The sequence below is a fragment of the Periophthalmus magnuspinnatus genome, chromosome 13 (genome assembly GCF_009829125.3).
Source record: "Periophthalmus magnuspinnatus isolate fPerMag1 chromosome 13, fPerMag1.2.pri, whole genome shotgun sequence".
Lineage (NCBI taxonomy): Eukaryota > Metazoa > Chordata > Actinopteri > Gobiiformes > Gobiidae > Periophthalmus > Periophthalmus magnuspinnatus.
In genome coordinates this window covers 2,189,717-2,203,563 of record NC_047138.1, presented here as the reverse complement: position 1 = coordinate 2,203,563, position 13,847 = coordinate 2,189,717, and the positions used below count along the sequence as shown (strand labels likewise).

The 13,847-nt window shown below is 37.2% G+C and overlaps 2 protein-coding genes across 3 annotated transcripts; one reads left to right on the top strand and one right to left on the bottom strand.

The window, feature by feature from the left end:
* The first annotated feature begins 2,021 nt into the window (after positions 1 to 2,021).
* Positions 2,022 to 6,987, top strand: LOC117380472 (T-cell surface glycoprotein CD3 gamma chain-like). Its single transcript, XM_033977285.1, has 6 exons — positions 2,022 to 2,203; positions 2,285 to 2,305; positions 2,641 to 2,829; positions 2,914 to 3,057; positions 6,627 to 6,682; positions 6,791 to 6,987. Exons 1-6 carry the CDS (start codon positions 2,158 to 2,160, stop codon positions 6,842 to 6,844), a joined length of 510 nt encoding a protein of 169 aa, XP_033833176.1. The 5' UTR covers positions 2,022 to 2,157; the 3' UTR covers positions 6,845 to 6,987.
* A 2,852-nt stretch (positions 6,988 to 9,839) lies between these two features.
* Positions 9,840 to 13,675, bottom strand: LOC117380458 (T-cell surface glycoprotein CD3 epsilon chain-like). 2 transcript variants are annotated; one of them, XM_033977269.2, is made up of 5 exons: positions 12,021 to 13,675; positions 11,189 to 11,422; positions 10,967 to 11,107; positions 10,806 to 10,852; positions 9,840 to 10,587 (listed from the first exon to the last, which is right to left on the bottom strand). In XM_033977269.2, exons 1-5 carry the CDS (start codon positions 12,115 to 12,117, stop codon positions 10,528 to 10,530), a joined length of 579 nt encoding a protein of 192 aa, XP_033833160.2. In that variant the 5' UTR covers positions 12,118 to 13,675; the 3' UTR covers positions 9,840 to 10,527. The 2 variants fall into 2 exon arrangements, with proteins under 2 accessions (XP_033833160.2, XP_055081929.1); XM_055225954.1 differs by lacking the exon at positions 10,806 to 10,852 and having other exon boundaries at positions 10,513 to 10,587; positions 10,912 to 11,107; positions 12,021 to 12,160.
* Positions 13,676 to 13,847: the final 172 nt, after the last annotated feature.

Genomic DNA, 13,847 nt, shown 5'->3' with positions numbered 1-13,847 from the left:
TGTGTTTTAGAGAATTAGGACCGTTGTCATAGTGATTAACAATTTAAAACTAAATATTATAACTTTTAAATGGAAAAAAGTCTCAAATGTTCCATAAAACATAAAGCTGAAAGTCCTTCAGACTCTACACTTTTAGAACTTTGCTGGTTCCACGTGGCTTGAATCCTTCTGTACTTTTATTCCATTTCTATTGTTGGAGACAAAACGCTTCACTCGTTTGCCTCCAGGTGGCGCTCTTTCACCTGTGCGGCTGAACACAGAACATCATTTGCAGCAGCAGTGTTGCTCTTTCTTTCTTTCTTTCTTTCTGTCAAAAACAAAGTCATGATATTGTGCGTACATGACTTAGTGGAAAAGTGTGACATGTTCAGAGGGACGGGAGGGCATCAGGTGCAAAAACAGAGGAAGTGTGAGCCTGTTTTTCGGTGGAGATGATGGTGGAGCAGGTGGTGGAGCAGGTGTGACTCTGGGTCATGGTTTCTGTGGTTTGTCGTCGCTCAGGAAGTCGTCAGGAGTTTGTCACAACTTTTGGTTCAGATGTGATGAGGGAATGGAAAAGAAAAAGACTTAATGTTTGTAAAAGACAAAAGAATAACACAAAAGAACACACAAGTACACACAAGTACACACATGTACACAAAAGAATAAACATGTACACAAAAGAATAAACATGTACACAAAAGAACACAAAAGAATAAACATGTACACAAAAGAATAAACATGTACACAAAAGAATAAACATGTACACAAAAGAACACAAAAGAATAAACATGTACACAAAAGAATAAACATGTACACAAAAGAACACAAAAGAACACACATGTACACAAAAGAATAAACATGTACACAAAAGAACACAAAAGAATAAACATGTACACAAAAGAACACAAAAGAATAAACATGTACACAAAAGAACACACAAGTACACACAAGTACACAAAAGAATAAACATGTACACAAAAGAACACACAAGTACACAAAAGAATACACATGTACACAAAAGAATAAACATGTACACAAAAGAATAAACATGTACACAAAAGAATAAACATGTACACAAAAGAACACACAAGTACACACAAGTACACAAAAGAATACACATGTACACAAAAGAATAAACATGTACACAAAAGAATAAACATGTACACAAAAGAACACACAAGTACACACAAGTACACAAAAGAACACACATGTACACAAAAGAATAAACATGTACACAAAAGAATAAACATGTACACAAAAGAACACACAAGTACACACAAGTACACAAAAGAACACACATGTACACAAAAGAATAAACATGTACACAAAAGAATAAACATGTACACAAAAGAATAAACATGTACACAAAAGAACACACAAGTACACAAAAGAACACACATGTACATAAAAGAACACACATGTACACAAAAGAACACACAAGTACACAAAAGAACACACATGTACACAAAAGAACACACATGTACACAAAAGTACACACATGTACACAAAAGTACACACATGTACACTGTATCTCTTCTGGTGGAGTATATGGGTCACCTGTCTGTCTCCATCTCCTCTTGAATGTTCCACAGTGCTGCATTATCCTGATGCTGTTAAGGTCTTGTTTTTGTTTGTTTTTGTTTGTTATTGTTTGTTATTGTTTGTTATTGTTTGTTTTTGTTTGTTTTTGTTTGTTATTGTTTGTTTTTGTTGTAACACACAGTGAAATACATTCATTCAGTCTTAATGTGCGAGGGCTTGCATTTCCACAGATCTTGCTGTGACTTGTCCTGGTGTTGTCAGCTCTTTGTTTTAGAGTCTAGAGTTTTATTTTACGTCGTATTTTCAGATTAACTTGATTAATTAGCAGCAGTTTTCTGTCAGAATCACAGCATTAGTAAATAAAAGTGCTCATTTTTCTTATTTATTTCTTTTTTTGTTGTTTTTATTTCACATTGTGCCTGTTTTCCTGGATAAACCTGTTGTTGTTAAAGTGGCGCTCACGTTTCCTGTCGATCTCAGCTCTGCCTCTCGCTCAAACACCACACACCACATCTGCTCCAGAGTCTAAGGTCACAGCGTTTCACATTTTTACTCTTACATTTATAAACTTTATAATTCTACAGGAAGAACAATTATCCTTTGGTATAAAGTTATTTCTGAAAACTCATCAGGATGAACAAGTTACTCCTGACGTGTTTGTTGCTGCTTTTTGTCTCTGGTAAGAAATGATTTTACTCTGATGTTTGTTTGTTTTTTTTTTAATATAATCGTTAAACTATAAATGTTTATTTTCTTACAGAGATGATCAAATGTGACGGAGGTGAGACAAGTTCTATCGTTACCTGCTTTTCCTTTGGGTTCATCTTATATCGAACATTAAGTATATTTAAAATTCCTCGTTTAAGTTCAGTTTGTTCAGTCAGAATCAAAACGATGCAGTTTTTTTTTATGCTTATATATATATTTTTAATGCTCTTGTAGATGCCTGAGCACAGACACAGAACATTGTGAAATAAATGTGTGATTGTTAATGCACTGAACCTTATTTGTGCAATTTTATTTGAAAAAAGTGCAAAAATAGATGTGCTGATGTTAACTATATTATAATGTTATCTTGATGCACACTGTATGACGGCCATTTTTCTTTTTCAACAGACGAACAACCGGCGAAAAGCGAACAATTTAAAATGGTACCACAATCGTCAAAAGTAAAATGTCCTGCTGGTTATGAACTTTATAAGGGAGAAGACAAAATGGAGTCAGTGGATGTCAGCGACGGTAACTCTGGGGAGTATGAGTGTAGAAAAGACAACGACATAAAGACCATTTTTATCAAGTTTCGCTGTAAGTCGACCCGTGAACACGTCGTTTCGTTTTCAGGCTTCTGCACTGTTGTCGTGTTGATTTATTTGCGGCGTTTCTTTGCAGCGTGTGATAACTGTGTGGAGCTGGACGTCCTGTCTGTCACGGGGCTGATCTTTGGAGAAGTGCTGGCCACACTCGCCATCGCCATTTCTGTTCATCTCCTCGCTAAACACGCCCGGATCGGCACGAGCTCGAGCAAGAAGAAAGGTACAGCGTCTGTCGTACACTTAAATATGTCGCACACTTAAATATGTCACACACTTAAATATGTCACACACTTTTGTACGTCTGTCGCACACTTTTGTACGTCTGTCACACACTTTTGTACGTCTGTCACACACTCAGACTGATAAAACCCACCTCAAGACACACATCCCTTTATTTCTTATTCTTCTTATTCTGAATCTTCTTGTTGTTGTTCTTCTTTCTGTTCTTCTCCTTGCTCTTCTTCTTTTTCTTCTTCTTCTTATTATTATTGTTATTAATCTTCTTATTCTTGTTGTTGTTGTTGTTCTTATTCTACTCCTCCTTCTTCTTCTTCTTCTCCTTGTTCTTCTTTTTCTTCTCCTTGTTCTTCTTCTTGTTCTTCTTATTCTCCTTATTCTTGTTGTTGTTGTTCTTCTCCTTTTTCTTCGTCTTGTTCTTCTTGTTCTTCTTCTTATTATGAGTGTTCTTCTTATCGTTCTTCTTCGTCTTGTTCTTATTCTCCCTTTTCTTCTTCTTCTTCTCCTTCTTTTTCTTCTTCTTGTCATTATTAGGCCCGAGCCTGGGACTCCGTCCGTGGAAAATGGCAAAAATCAAGTAGTAAACACGCCCCGACATGGCAGTGAGTGGTGTCAAAAATTAGAACTCGACGAGCTCTAATTGTCACAAAAGACCCCGAGAAAAAAATAACGAAAGATGACTCGATAGCGCCACCTCAAACTTTGATTTTCATGGGGCCAATGGGAGCCCGACTCGGAAAAAAGTCGACGTAAAAATCTGAAACTCACATCAAAAAATAGTACATGTCGGGACACGACAAAAATGATATTATGGCCCCGCCCTAAAATGTACAGGAAGTCGGCCATATTGGATCAAACCCGGGAACGACAAAAGTGCACACCCTCGCATTCAGGACATTTTCTCACACAGTTTTCATCACAAACACTTCAAATTTGGCCAAATCCCTCTAAACCCATGTGTGATTAAAAATTATCAATTACATTTTGATTATGACTTTGGGTGTGGTCAGGGTGAATTTTCAACAAAATCGCAATTTTTTGAATATTTCAAAAAACTATTTCTCTTTCACACATTTTTTGTTGGGAAAACGCTAATACAGCGTTTATGCACATTTGTGAGCTGAACGCAATGATATGCAAATCAAGACACTCTCTCACAAAATGGCTCTCTAGCGCCCTCTTCAAATTTCATTTTCAAAAATTCATAGAAGACAATCGATTTGTCGTGGACTTGTGAAAAAATTCCCAGGGGCCTTATTTGTGATGAGGCACAATGTGAGAAAGTCACATGACTGTAGCTGTTATGGTTTAGGAGAAAAATAATGGGTGGGGAAAGAAAAAGCCATTATTATTATTCTCGTCAGATTGAAGCCATTTTTGACCCCTGAACATTAACGAAAAGTCAATTTTATTGCACCCAAAATTCAAGGTTGATGAAAAATGTATTATTTTGGTGTTCAAAAAAAATTTTTTTTTTTAAATATATATATATTTTTTATTTAAATTTAATGATTCAATAGCGCCACCTCAAAATTTTAAATACATTACAGCAATGAGAGACCTTTTTTATCATAGACAAATGAAATTTGGTACAAACATAGAACATGTCAAGACAAGTAAAAAATTATATTATGACCCCACCCTAAACCCTACAGGAAGTCGGCCAATGTGGGCGGAACCCCATTTTTTCAAAATTTTACCTCTCACATTTGAATTTTTTGCGCCATGGATTTTCCTTCAAGAAACATGAAAATTGGTCAAAATGAACTAGACACATGTGGGATTACAGGGAACTGTCTTGGATGTTTCTACATGATAAAATGTGGGTGTGGCCAGCCTGCAAAGAAAAAAACAATATATATATTTTTTTTTGTGATCAAATTTTTTTTATTGTTTACATAATAACAGCAAAAACACAATCCCCCCCCCCCCCAAAAAAAAAAAAACAAAAAAAAAAACATCCCGAGCTCATGGTGATATCCTACCCCCCCTCCCTGGGCTCCATATGTACAAGATTGGGAAAAAAAACAACAACGAACAAAACAATATGTATATGCATGCACATTATATGTGTATTCCTATACCCCTATACATTACTATACTTATATTTACATATACACTTACACACACATATATATATATATATATATATTACATACACATATACATACATACATACACACAGACTTGATTATTTAAGATTATTTAAGATTATCCAGCTCCAATAATGTTTTACTCCATAATGAGATAGTTTTTGTTTTGGCTCCATGCATTTTAGCTCCTGATAGTTCCATGTTGATGATGTAGGTATTGATCCAGTGACTAAGAGTCAAGTTGTTAAATGTTTGCCAGCGAAGGGCCAGCAGTTTTTTCGCTGCTGTCAACCCTGCCAGTAAAATCTTTTTGTGAAAAAAGGACCAATTCGATAACATCGAAAAATCATTAATCAAAAGGATAAGTGGGGTAAAACAAAAATCTTTGTTTAACATTTTAACTAAATAGGAATGTACAGTTTTCCAAAATATATTGATGTCTTTACAATCCCAAAACATGTGGATAAAAGTACCAATCACATTCTCTGAACATTTATCACAATATGGAGAAGAAGTGAGCTTCATCAGGTATCTCTTTTTAGGGGTTAAATAAGTTCTATGTCAAAAGTTGAAGTGTAGTACCTGATGGTTTGGATTTTTTGATGAGTAAGTAACTGTATTCCATATTCTTTTCCAGTTGTCATTCTCCATTGCTGCATCCAAATCCTTACTCCACACGTTTTCAATTTTCAATGGTTTATAATTTGCAATCAATAATAAATTATATAAATTATATAATTATAAAAAAACAATATTTTGAAGTGTTAAAGTGCGCATAACTCACACATGCAGTGTCCTATTTCCCGGCATTAATATACGTTTTTGTTCAAAATCTTGATCTGAGTGCATAGATATGCAATTTACATATGTCAAACTTTACATTGCTCCACAGCGCCCCCTTGAACTTATTAATGGTACTCAAAAAAATTACTTTGTCACAAACATTTGAAATTTGGCATGGACATCCCTATTGCAATACTGAACAAAAAAGCCAATAAGAACATGCCTCTATTTTTAAAGGTGTTGCCATGGCAACGTCTGACATTTCTCATTGAAATACATGGGTTTTGTTTAACTGGGATGAAAAATAATTACTTTGTCATAGACCATTGAAATTTGGTACACATATTCCTCTCATCAAACTGAACAAAAAAGCCAATGAGAACATACCTCTATTTCCAACCGTGCAGGCGTGACAATGTGATAAATGGTCTCATTGGAATGAATGGAGTAGTATTACTCAGTCGCTGATTTTGGGGGGAGGGGCGATGTAAGCGGGAATGAAAGGCAGGATCTCTGCAGTGGCGTGTACCCCGCGGTCACAAGGGCCTTTATCACTGCTTGCAGTTTTAATTATTATTATTATTATTATTATTATTATTATTATTATTATTATTATTCTGAGAGACTCTGTTCTTTCTTCTTTATTTTATCTTTAACTTTATTAAATTTCTTTTAGGTTCTGATAAACAGCATCTTGTTCCAAATGAAATGAGCAACGACGACAATTATCAGGTGTGAATCTACAATAATGACTTTTTAAAGTTTAGATTTTACGTTTAACTAAATGCCTGTTTATTTGTTTGTTTGTTTATTTGTTTGTTTATTTGTTTGTTTTTGCAGCGCTTGAGATTCAAAAATGGCCGACAGATTTACGACGAACTGGGAGCAAGTTGAGTTTGTGTTACAGCCGTGCGTCGTTTTTCTTTTGCTTTATTTCATGACGAGCTTTAGATCTTCTGAAATATGTTTTTTTATTCATTTCTTCCTTTGTTTCTCTGTAATTTTGCTGCAAATGACCTGATAAAATACATATTTCTCCACCTGCTGCCGTGTGGTGTGTGTTATTATAATGTTGTGTAAGAGTTTTGTGAGATTATCTGTAAAATTCAACTATAACATGTTACCGAACAGCTTCATGGCCGTTATTTCAGCAACAATGAACAAAAGTGTTGAGCAACACGGCTAAAAAAAGACCAAGCAACGAGTGGCAATGAAAAAACAAGTAAGAGATGAATCAAATGTTAAACAGCAGCTACGAAACAAGCAAAACGTTCACAATTTGAAGGAAGGAAACTCTGGTGTTTAGAGAAAAGCCTCAGTGTCTCACACAGAAACACTTCAAAACTTTAATCACAACGAACCAGGCTCTGCTGAAAATCTCACACCGAGCAGCAGCTTCAAAAAGTCGAAAACGTCGTCTTCAAACACAGCTCCAGTACACAACGCTCACCCAAAACACACAACCCTACACACGAGCACACACAACCCTACACACGAGCACACACAGGCACACACGAGCACACACAGGCACACACGAGCACACACGAGCACACACAGGCACACACAGACACACCCCGACACACACAGACACACACAGACACACACAGACACACACAGGCAGTGTGTGGTGAGGCAGATGTCTCAGGAGCGTGGGAGCAGCTCACTGTAAACACACAACTTCAGCCTGCAGTGTGAAAAAATACTACGACTAAAACAACACAAACACAACAAACAACAAACATGAACATGACAAAAGATTCAGTATTATGTTAAACTGTTTTTTACACAAATAAAATAATAAAAATAAGACTGTGCAGAGTCACAGAGACTCACAGAGACTCAGAGAGACTCAGAGAGACTCACTGAGAGTCGCAGTTACACCAGAGTCACACTTATTTTAGTCTGAACAGAGAAGAATGTGTTTAGGTTTGTTTAAGGTGCATTATGGGTAAAAAATAAACCAGGACTAAACCAGGACTAAACCAGGACTAAACCAAGACTAAACCAGGACTAAACAAGGACTAAACCGGGATTAAACCAAGACTGAACCGGGACTAAACAAGGACTAAACCGGGACTAAACCAACACTAAACCGGGACTAAACCAAAACTGAACCGGGATTAAACCAAGACTGAACCGGGACTAAACAAGGACTAAACCGGGACTAAACAAGGACTAAACCGGGACTAAAGCAGGACTAAACCGGGACTAAAGCAGGACTAAACCGGGACTAAAGCAGGACTAAACCGGGACTAAACCGGGACTAAACCAAGACTAAACCGGGACTAAACCGGGACTAAACCAAGACTAAACAAGGACTAAACCGGGACTAAACAAGGACTGAACCGGGACTAAAGCAGGACTGAACCGGGACTAAACTGGGACTAAACTGGGACTAAACTGGGACTGAACCAGGACTAAACCTGACGATGTGAGGCCTCTATGTTTAAATTCAGGCTCAAACGGTTCTTTTTCGTGGGGGCAGAGGTCACAGAGTTATAACATTATAAAGTTATAAAGTTATAAAGTTATAAATCGACTTACTCCAGTGATTTGTTGTCATGACTTTTTCTGGTAAAGTCTTGAGATTGCGATTGGATTTGCCGTATCCGATTGTGTTTCAGATGCTCATTTTGAGGACCTTGTGTTATCTAAATATTTACAGCCTTTGCAGTTTGATTAATGCTCCACTCTCAACACGAGCTAAACGTAAAGAAACATTATCTTAAGTAAAACGCCGTGTCTGGTTCTCCAAAAACAGCATTCATACTCAACGTTAGCATCTGTTGTATTACTGTTGTGTTGTTCTAAATGTGAATGTGACTTTATAAAACCAAATCTGTATAGAATAAGAAATGCTGCATAAACTATATTCATCACTTGTGCTTCCGTATTTATCTTACTGTTCGGAAATATGGAGAAATGCTGCAAAACAAATGTAGATCCTTTAATTAAACTACAGAAAAGGGCAATAAGAATCATTAATAAAGAAGGATTCTGTGATCCAACTAACGAACTATTTATAAAATCACATATATTAAAATTTACAGACATAGTTAAGTTAAAAATGTTGACCGTTCTGTTTCGTGTTGTGAATAAGGACGTCCCCATAGGAATTCAGTCCTTCTTTAAATTAAGACGTAGTTACTATAATTTCAGAGGTTTTGCTTCCAGGAAAATAAGAACGAATGTGAAACAAAGATGTGTCTGTTTTAGGAATAACATTTGGGAATGATCTCAATGATGAATTTAAGTTAATTAAAACTCTGTCTAAATTTAAACTTTAAACTTTAAAGCATGAATTTATTTATACATATACATTACAGCAGGTCATATGAGCCAAGATATTGTGTTTAAGATGTTGATTTAAGTAATAAACGGTGTTATGTTGTGGAGTTTTGTGTTGGTCAGGATGGACTTACATATTTTTTTGGTTGTAATTAATTAAGGAAATGTTTTTTGTTTTGTCTTTCCCAAAAAAATGTAAACAACCAAAACAAAATTCATTCATTCACTCATTGACAGAAACTCTTTTTTTCCACTGTGCGATAGTTTCAAAGCTGTTCACTTCTAGGAAACTGCGTCTGACATGTGTTTTTATAACTTTTCCATTGACCTGTGCTGGGTAAGATATCAGATGTTCCACCTGAGTTCAGTCGTAAACTCACACACGACACAACGAGGCTTTTTCACAGTTGGCAAAAGGCAAAGTGAAGTTACGGAAATGAGCCGAGGCTTCGAACAATCGTGTGGTTTAAAGTTATTTGTACATCTGACACGTCTCTGTTTCCTATTACAGGGGACGAAATGATGCGGTTTAGGCAGTGGTGAAACGAACAGCAGATTATTTATGTTTTATAATCAAATAAAAGTGCAAGAAAATGTTGTAAAAAAAGTTGTTTTATTATTTACAATGACGTTAAGACAGAACAGAATCAGGAAGCAGCGTTTTAAAGCAACATGCTGGTTTAGATTAGACATGGGTGACTCAAATAAACTGTTTTTCGTGAAGTTGTTGCACATTTGAAACTGTTTGCGCTGATGGAAACAGTGAGTAGATTATCACCACGTCAGGAAAATAAAACGTGGAAATTACACTGCGTTTAATCAGAATATAATCCAATATTTACACAGCATCAGGCTTTAGACTTTCAGTGATGCTTTACATATGTACACACAAGAAAACACTAAAAAATGCACTAGAAAAGGGCAGTTTGTGCAGACCGGATTATCTGACAATGATGTCTGGAGTTTTCCTGATTTGTGGCGTCAGTTTCATTATTACAGAGGCTTGTTTTTGTCTTTTCGGACCTAAATATCACACGCAAACTTGCCAAAAACAATCCAAAAACTGCGATACTAAAGTTTCACCAGCCCTCGCTCTCCAAACCTTGACTTCATATAAAAGAAAAATCAGCACGACTCGTTATTATCACGTCCACCGAAGCTCAGATATCTTCGCAAAGTGTCACGTCCAGTTCAGTTTGGAGCAGGATCCCAGCGACCGTGACCCGCCGCTGTCTTCTCCAGTCCATCAGATGTTGTTAAATTGTCCCAGGGCAGCGGCGTCCTGTCTCTTATCCCGTTTTGTGGATGGTTGTGTAGGTTTCGTTGGAGCGAGTGTGTCGGCTCAGAGGCTGCAAACACAAACAACAAACTAAAATCACACAGGTTTTTACACCGGAAGTTCTCCCTGAAGCAAAAAGTCCATTTCAGACCAGACTTTTAGATGATATTTATAAGTCAAATGTGTCAAAAGGCAGATTTTTCTCTGTGTTTCCTGTCACTACTTTTATTTTTGGATCTTAAACCCCCCAAAAAACAACAGGAATTGAAAAAATACGCATAAACTTACAGCATAATCCGAGGTCAGGGGTATGTCTACTTGTCTTAAATTGGCAGCTGTGGAAAAAAAATGACAACAAACAGACACATCTTTAAAACGAGAGCATGAAACTGACCTGCGCACGAGTTTAATTCATCATTTTAACGGTGAGATTACGCTCCAGAGCTTACAGTTCGGTGCTCGTTGTGATCCTGCAGCTTTGTTCTTTGTGCATTTGTAGATGAGTATCATGATTATAACTGTTCCAATCAAATCTGCGGCAATGACGACGGCAAAAACCAAGGCGTCCAGCTCCAAACAGTTTTCACAGGCTGTAAGAAGTGAAAAGTTTGTTATTATTTAATGCAGGCGTCAACGAGGAGCCACCTGCAAGAGTTGTATGTTATAATCACCATTTCCCTGGATGTAGAAGTAGTAGGTCTCCAAAGTCTCAGCAGCGTCAGGAGCGTCAGGAGTAGATTGTGACTTGTATTTACAATGGAACTGATCCTTGGAGCCCTTGTACTTATAATCATAATATAGTTTTATATCATTTGTATCTATCATGGACGTTCCATTGCCATAAAACCATTCTCCTTCCTCAGGGCACTGCAGCGTGACACTGTTCATCCAGAATCTGACACCACCTTAAAAGAAATGATGCAAAGGTTTGACACGGCAATAAAAGAAATGGAGAAGTCCGAATGTGTACGTGAATGTTCAAACTTGACCCCTGACACACTGATGGACAAATCCGCTTTACTCCTGTTACTCCAGTGTGATGTAATGTGCAAAAGACAACACATAATGGCCCTCACGACATCTAAAAACTCTGTAACGAACTTTAAAACTCACAGGTTGCAAATCTTGTGGAGGATTATTGTGAAAAGACATGTTTTTTTTGACTATTTTTCAAGTCTGTGATCAGCTTTATGTGATCAAACCTTCTACAGTGCAGTTTATGTGACCTAAACAGCAGATAAAAACTGATTTTGCTTGACTTTTTTGTCCTTTTTTTAGAAATTAACTAAATAATCTTGACATTTCTCGCTAGATTAGTTTGGAAATGATGGCACGAGATTCACAGAAAGTTAGAATTAAGTTAGAATAAAGTTAAAATGAAAAAAAAACATCACTTTTGCACTGTACAAATACACTATTATAGACCGTTAACGTAGACAAATGTAGGCAAATAAATAAATGCATCGCTATTGTCTAAAAAGTAATAGATTCGGATAGTTTTACCTTTAGGATTTGCTTCCACTGCTGCCACGACGAGCAGGACACCAGCGAGAACGACCTGGGAAACCATGTTCACTGATGGGATTTCATTTAATTTCATGAAGATAAATTCAAAGTACAATAGGCAGGTTGAGGGGATGGTTTAGTGTGGGTCTTGTGTCTTTGTGTGTGTCTTTGTGACGCTCACAGCATGGTGCACCACACACAGGAAGTCAAGGCTTTCATTTTGAATTCACCTCAAAATGAAGACAAACTGACAAACTGTGGGAAAAAAGAACATCCACCATAGACTCTGCAGGAGATTTTTAAGTTTGTAGAAGTCAGTGTAATGACAGTGAGCGTCTGTTACATTAAAATGAGTTTAAAAATGTTTAATACAGACTGAGTTCATCATTTGTTGAGGATTTAGGCTGTTATTCTTATTTATTATTATGTTTTTCCTTCACTGTTCAAATGTCTTACTTGTGTCTGATGATGTCCTACTACAAACTACTGTATTTTATGATTTATTTATTATTTTAAATCAAGATGAGGCTGTAGTTTTGTAATCTCATGCACAGACCTGGAGGTGTTGGAGTCATTAAAGCTCGATTCTGCCCTCTAGTGGTTTGTGTTATGTGTAACAAGATGCTCACAGGTTTTTTGCTTTTTGGTCAATTCTAGTTAAAACATTTATAAATATATCACTAACTTTGTCAGTTAAAAGAGTAAAGTGAAGTCATTGTCTTTGAGATATAAAAATAACAGGGCCTGAAGGTAAAGTGATGTAATGCACTTCCTTCTCCTAAACGCTGCTTTATTTTACTTCCTTTTATGAGTCATGTGAGTTTTGTAATGTGCTGCGATTTACATATTTGCATTTTATTTTTTCAGATGGTGTGTGAGACATGTGAGACGTCTGTTCTGTCCTGCTGTGTTCTACTTTATTCTGCTGTGTCCTGCTTTGCTCTGCTGTGTCCTGGACTGTCTTGTTGTGTTCTCCTGTGTTCTGCTGTATTCAACTTTATTCTGCTGTGTTCTGCTTTGTCCTCTTATGTTCTCCTATGTTCTGCTGTGTTCTCCTGTGTCCTGGACTGTCTTGCTCTGTTCTCCTGTGTTCTGCTGTAGGCTCTCTGCTTGTTCTGCTGTATCCTGCTGTGTTCTGCTTTATTCTCCAGTGTTATACTTTATTCTGCTTGTTCTCCCGTGTTCTCCTGTGTTCTGCTGTGACCTGCTCTGTTCTCCTGTGTTCTGCTTCAGCTCTGAGCTTGTATTGATGAAGAGAGGAACCTCCAGTGGCTGCACAGTTATAAATATAAACCTCTCCATCATTTCTCCAGCGCATAACCTGACTCTGATTTAAAACTGCTCCATAATTCTGATCAGTTTCGTGCCATAAAAGCCCATAGTTGTTCCCACTTGGATCATCTCCCGTTAGTCCAGTTCTTTCAGTGTTTCCTCACCTTTCCCTTTCCTTTATTAACACCTCTCCTCCTTTCCTTTTCTTTACATGTTCTTATTCCATAATCTTCCATGACGCCACGTCATGCGTCACGGCTCTGGCACGGGCTCATGTGTGTGCGCAAGGAGCAGAACAGGTTAAACCAGAGCTTAAATCACTGCTCAGAAGAATGGATAAGAGTAACTAACATGTGGCACAGATGAGGACTCACTCACTCACTGCGCACAACGAGACTCTGCGTTTTTACTCCGCCCGCAGAAAGTGGTGGGAGGGTTTCTGAACAGTTTGGCACAGGCGAGTTGGGACGTGTCTGTGGAAATTGAAGGAGTCAAGGTGAAGAGAGGGATTTTGCCGTTAGATATTACGCAGTGCCACGCGTAAAAGACCAA

Excerpts from the sequence above, each read along its gene's own strand:
- LOC117380458 (XM_033977269.2), bottom strand. The coding sequence starts at position 12,117 with ATGAAATTAAATGAAATCCCATCAGTGAACATGGTTTCCCAGGTCGTT. Across the intron at positions 11,423-12,020 it reads AGTGGAAGCAAATCCTAAAG|GTGGTGTCAGATTCTGGATG; the intron begins GTAAAACTATCC and ends ATTTCTTTTAAG. Across the intron at positions 10,853-10,966 it reads ATCACAACGAGCACCGAACT|CTGCCAATTTAAGACAAGTA; the intron begins GTAAGCTCTGGA and ends TTTTTTCCACAG.
- LOC117380472 (XM_033977285.1), top strand. The coding sequence starts at position 2,158 with ATGAACAAGTTACTCCTGACGTGTTTGTTGCTGCTTTTTGTCTCTG. Across the intron at positions 2,204-2,284 it reads GTTGCTGCTTTTTGTCTCTG|AGATGATCAAATGTGACGGA; the intron begins GTAAGAAATGAT and ends ATTTTCTTACAG. Across the intron at positions 6,683-6,790 it reads GCAACGACGACAATTATCAG|CGCTTGAGATTCAAAAATGG; the intron begins GTGTGAATCTAC and ends TTGTTTTTGCAG.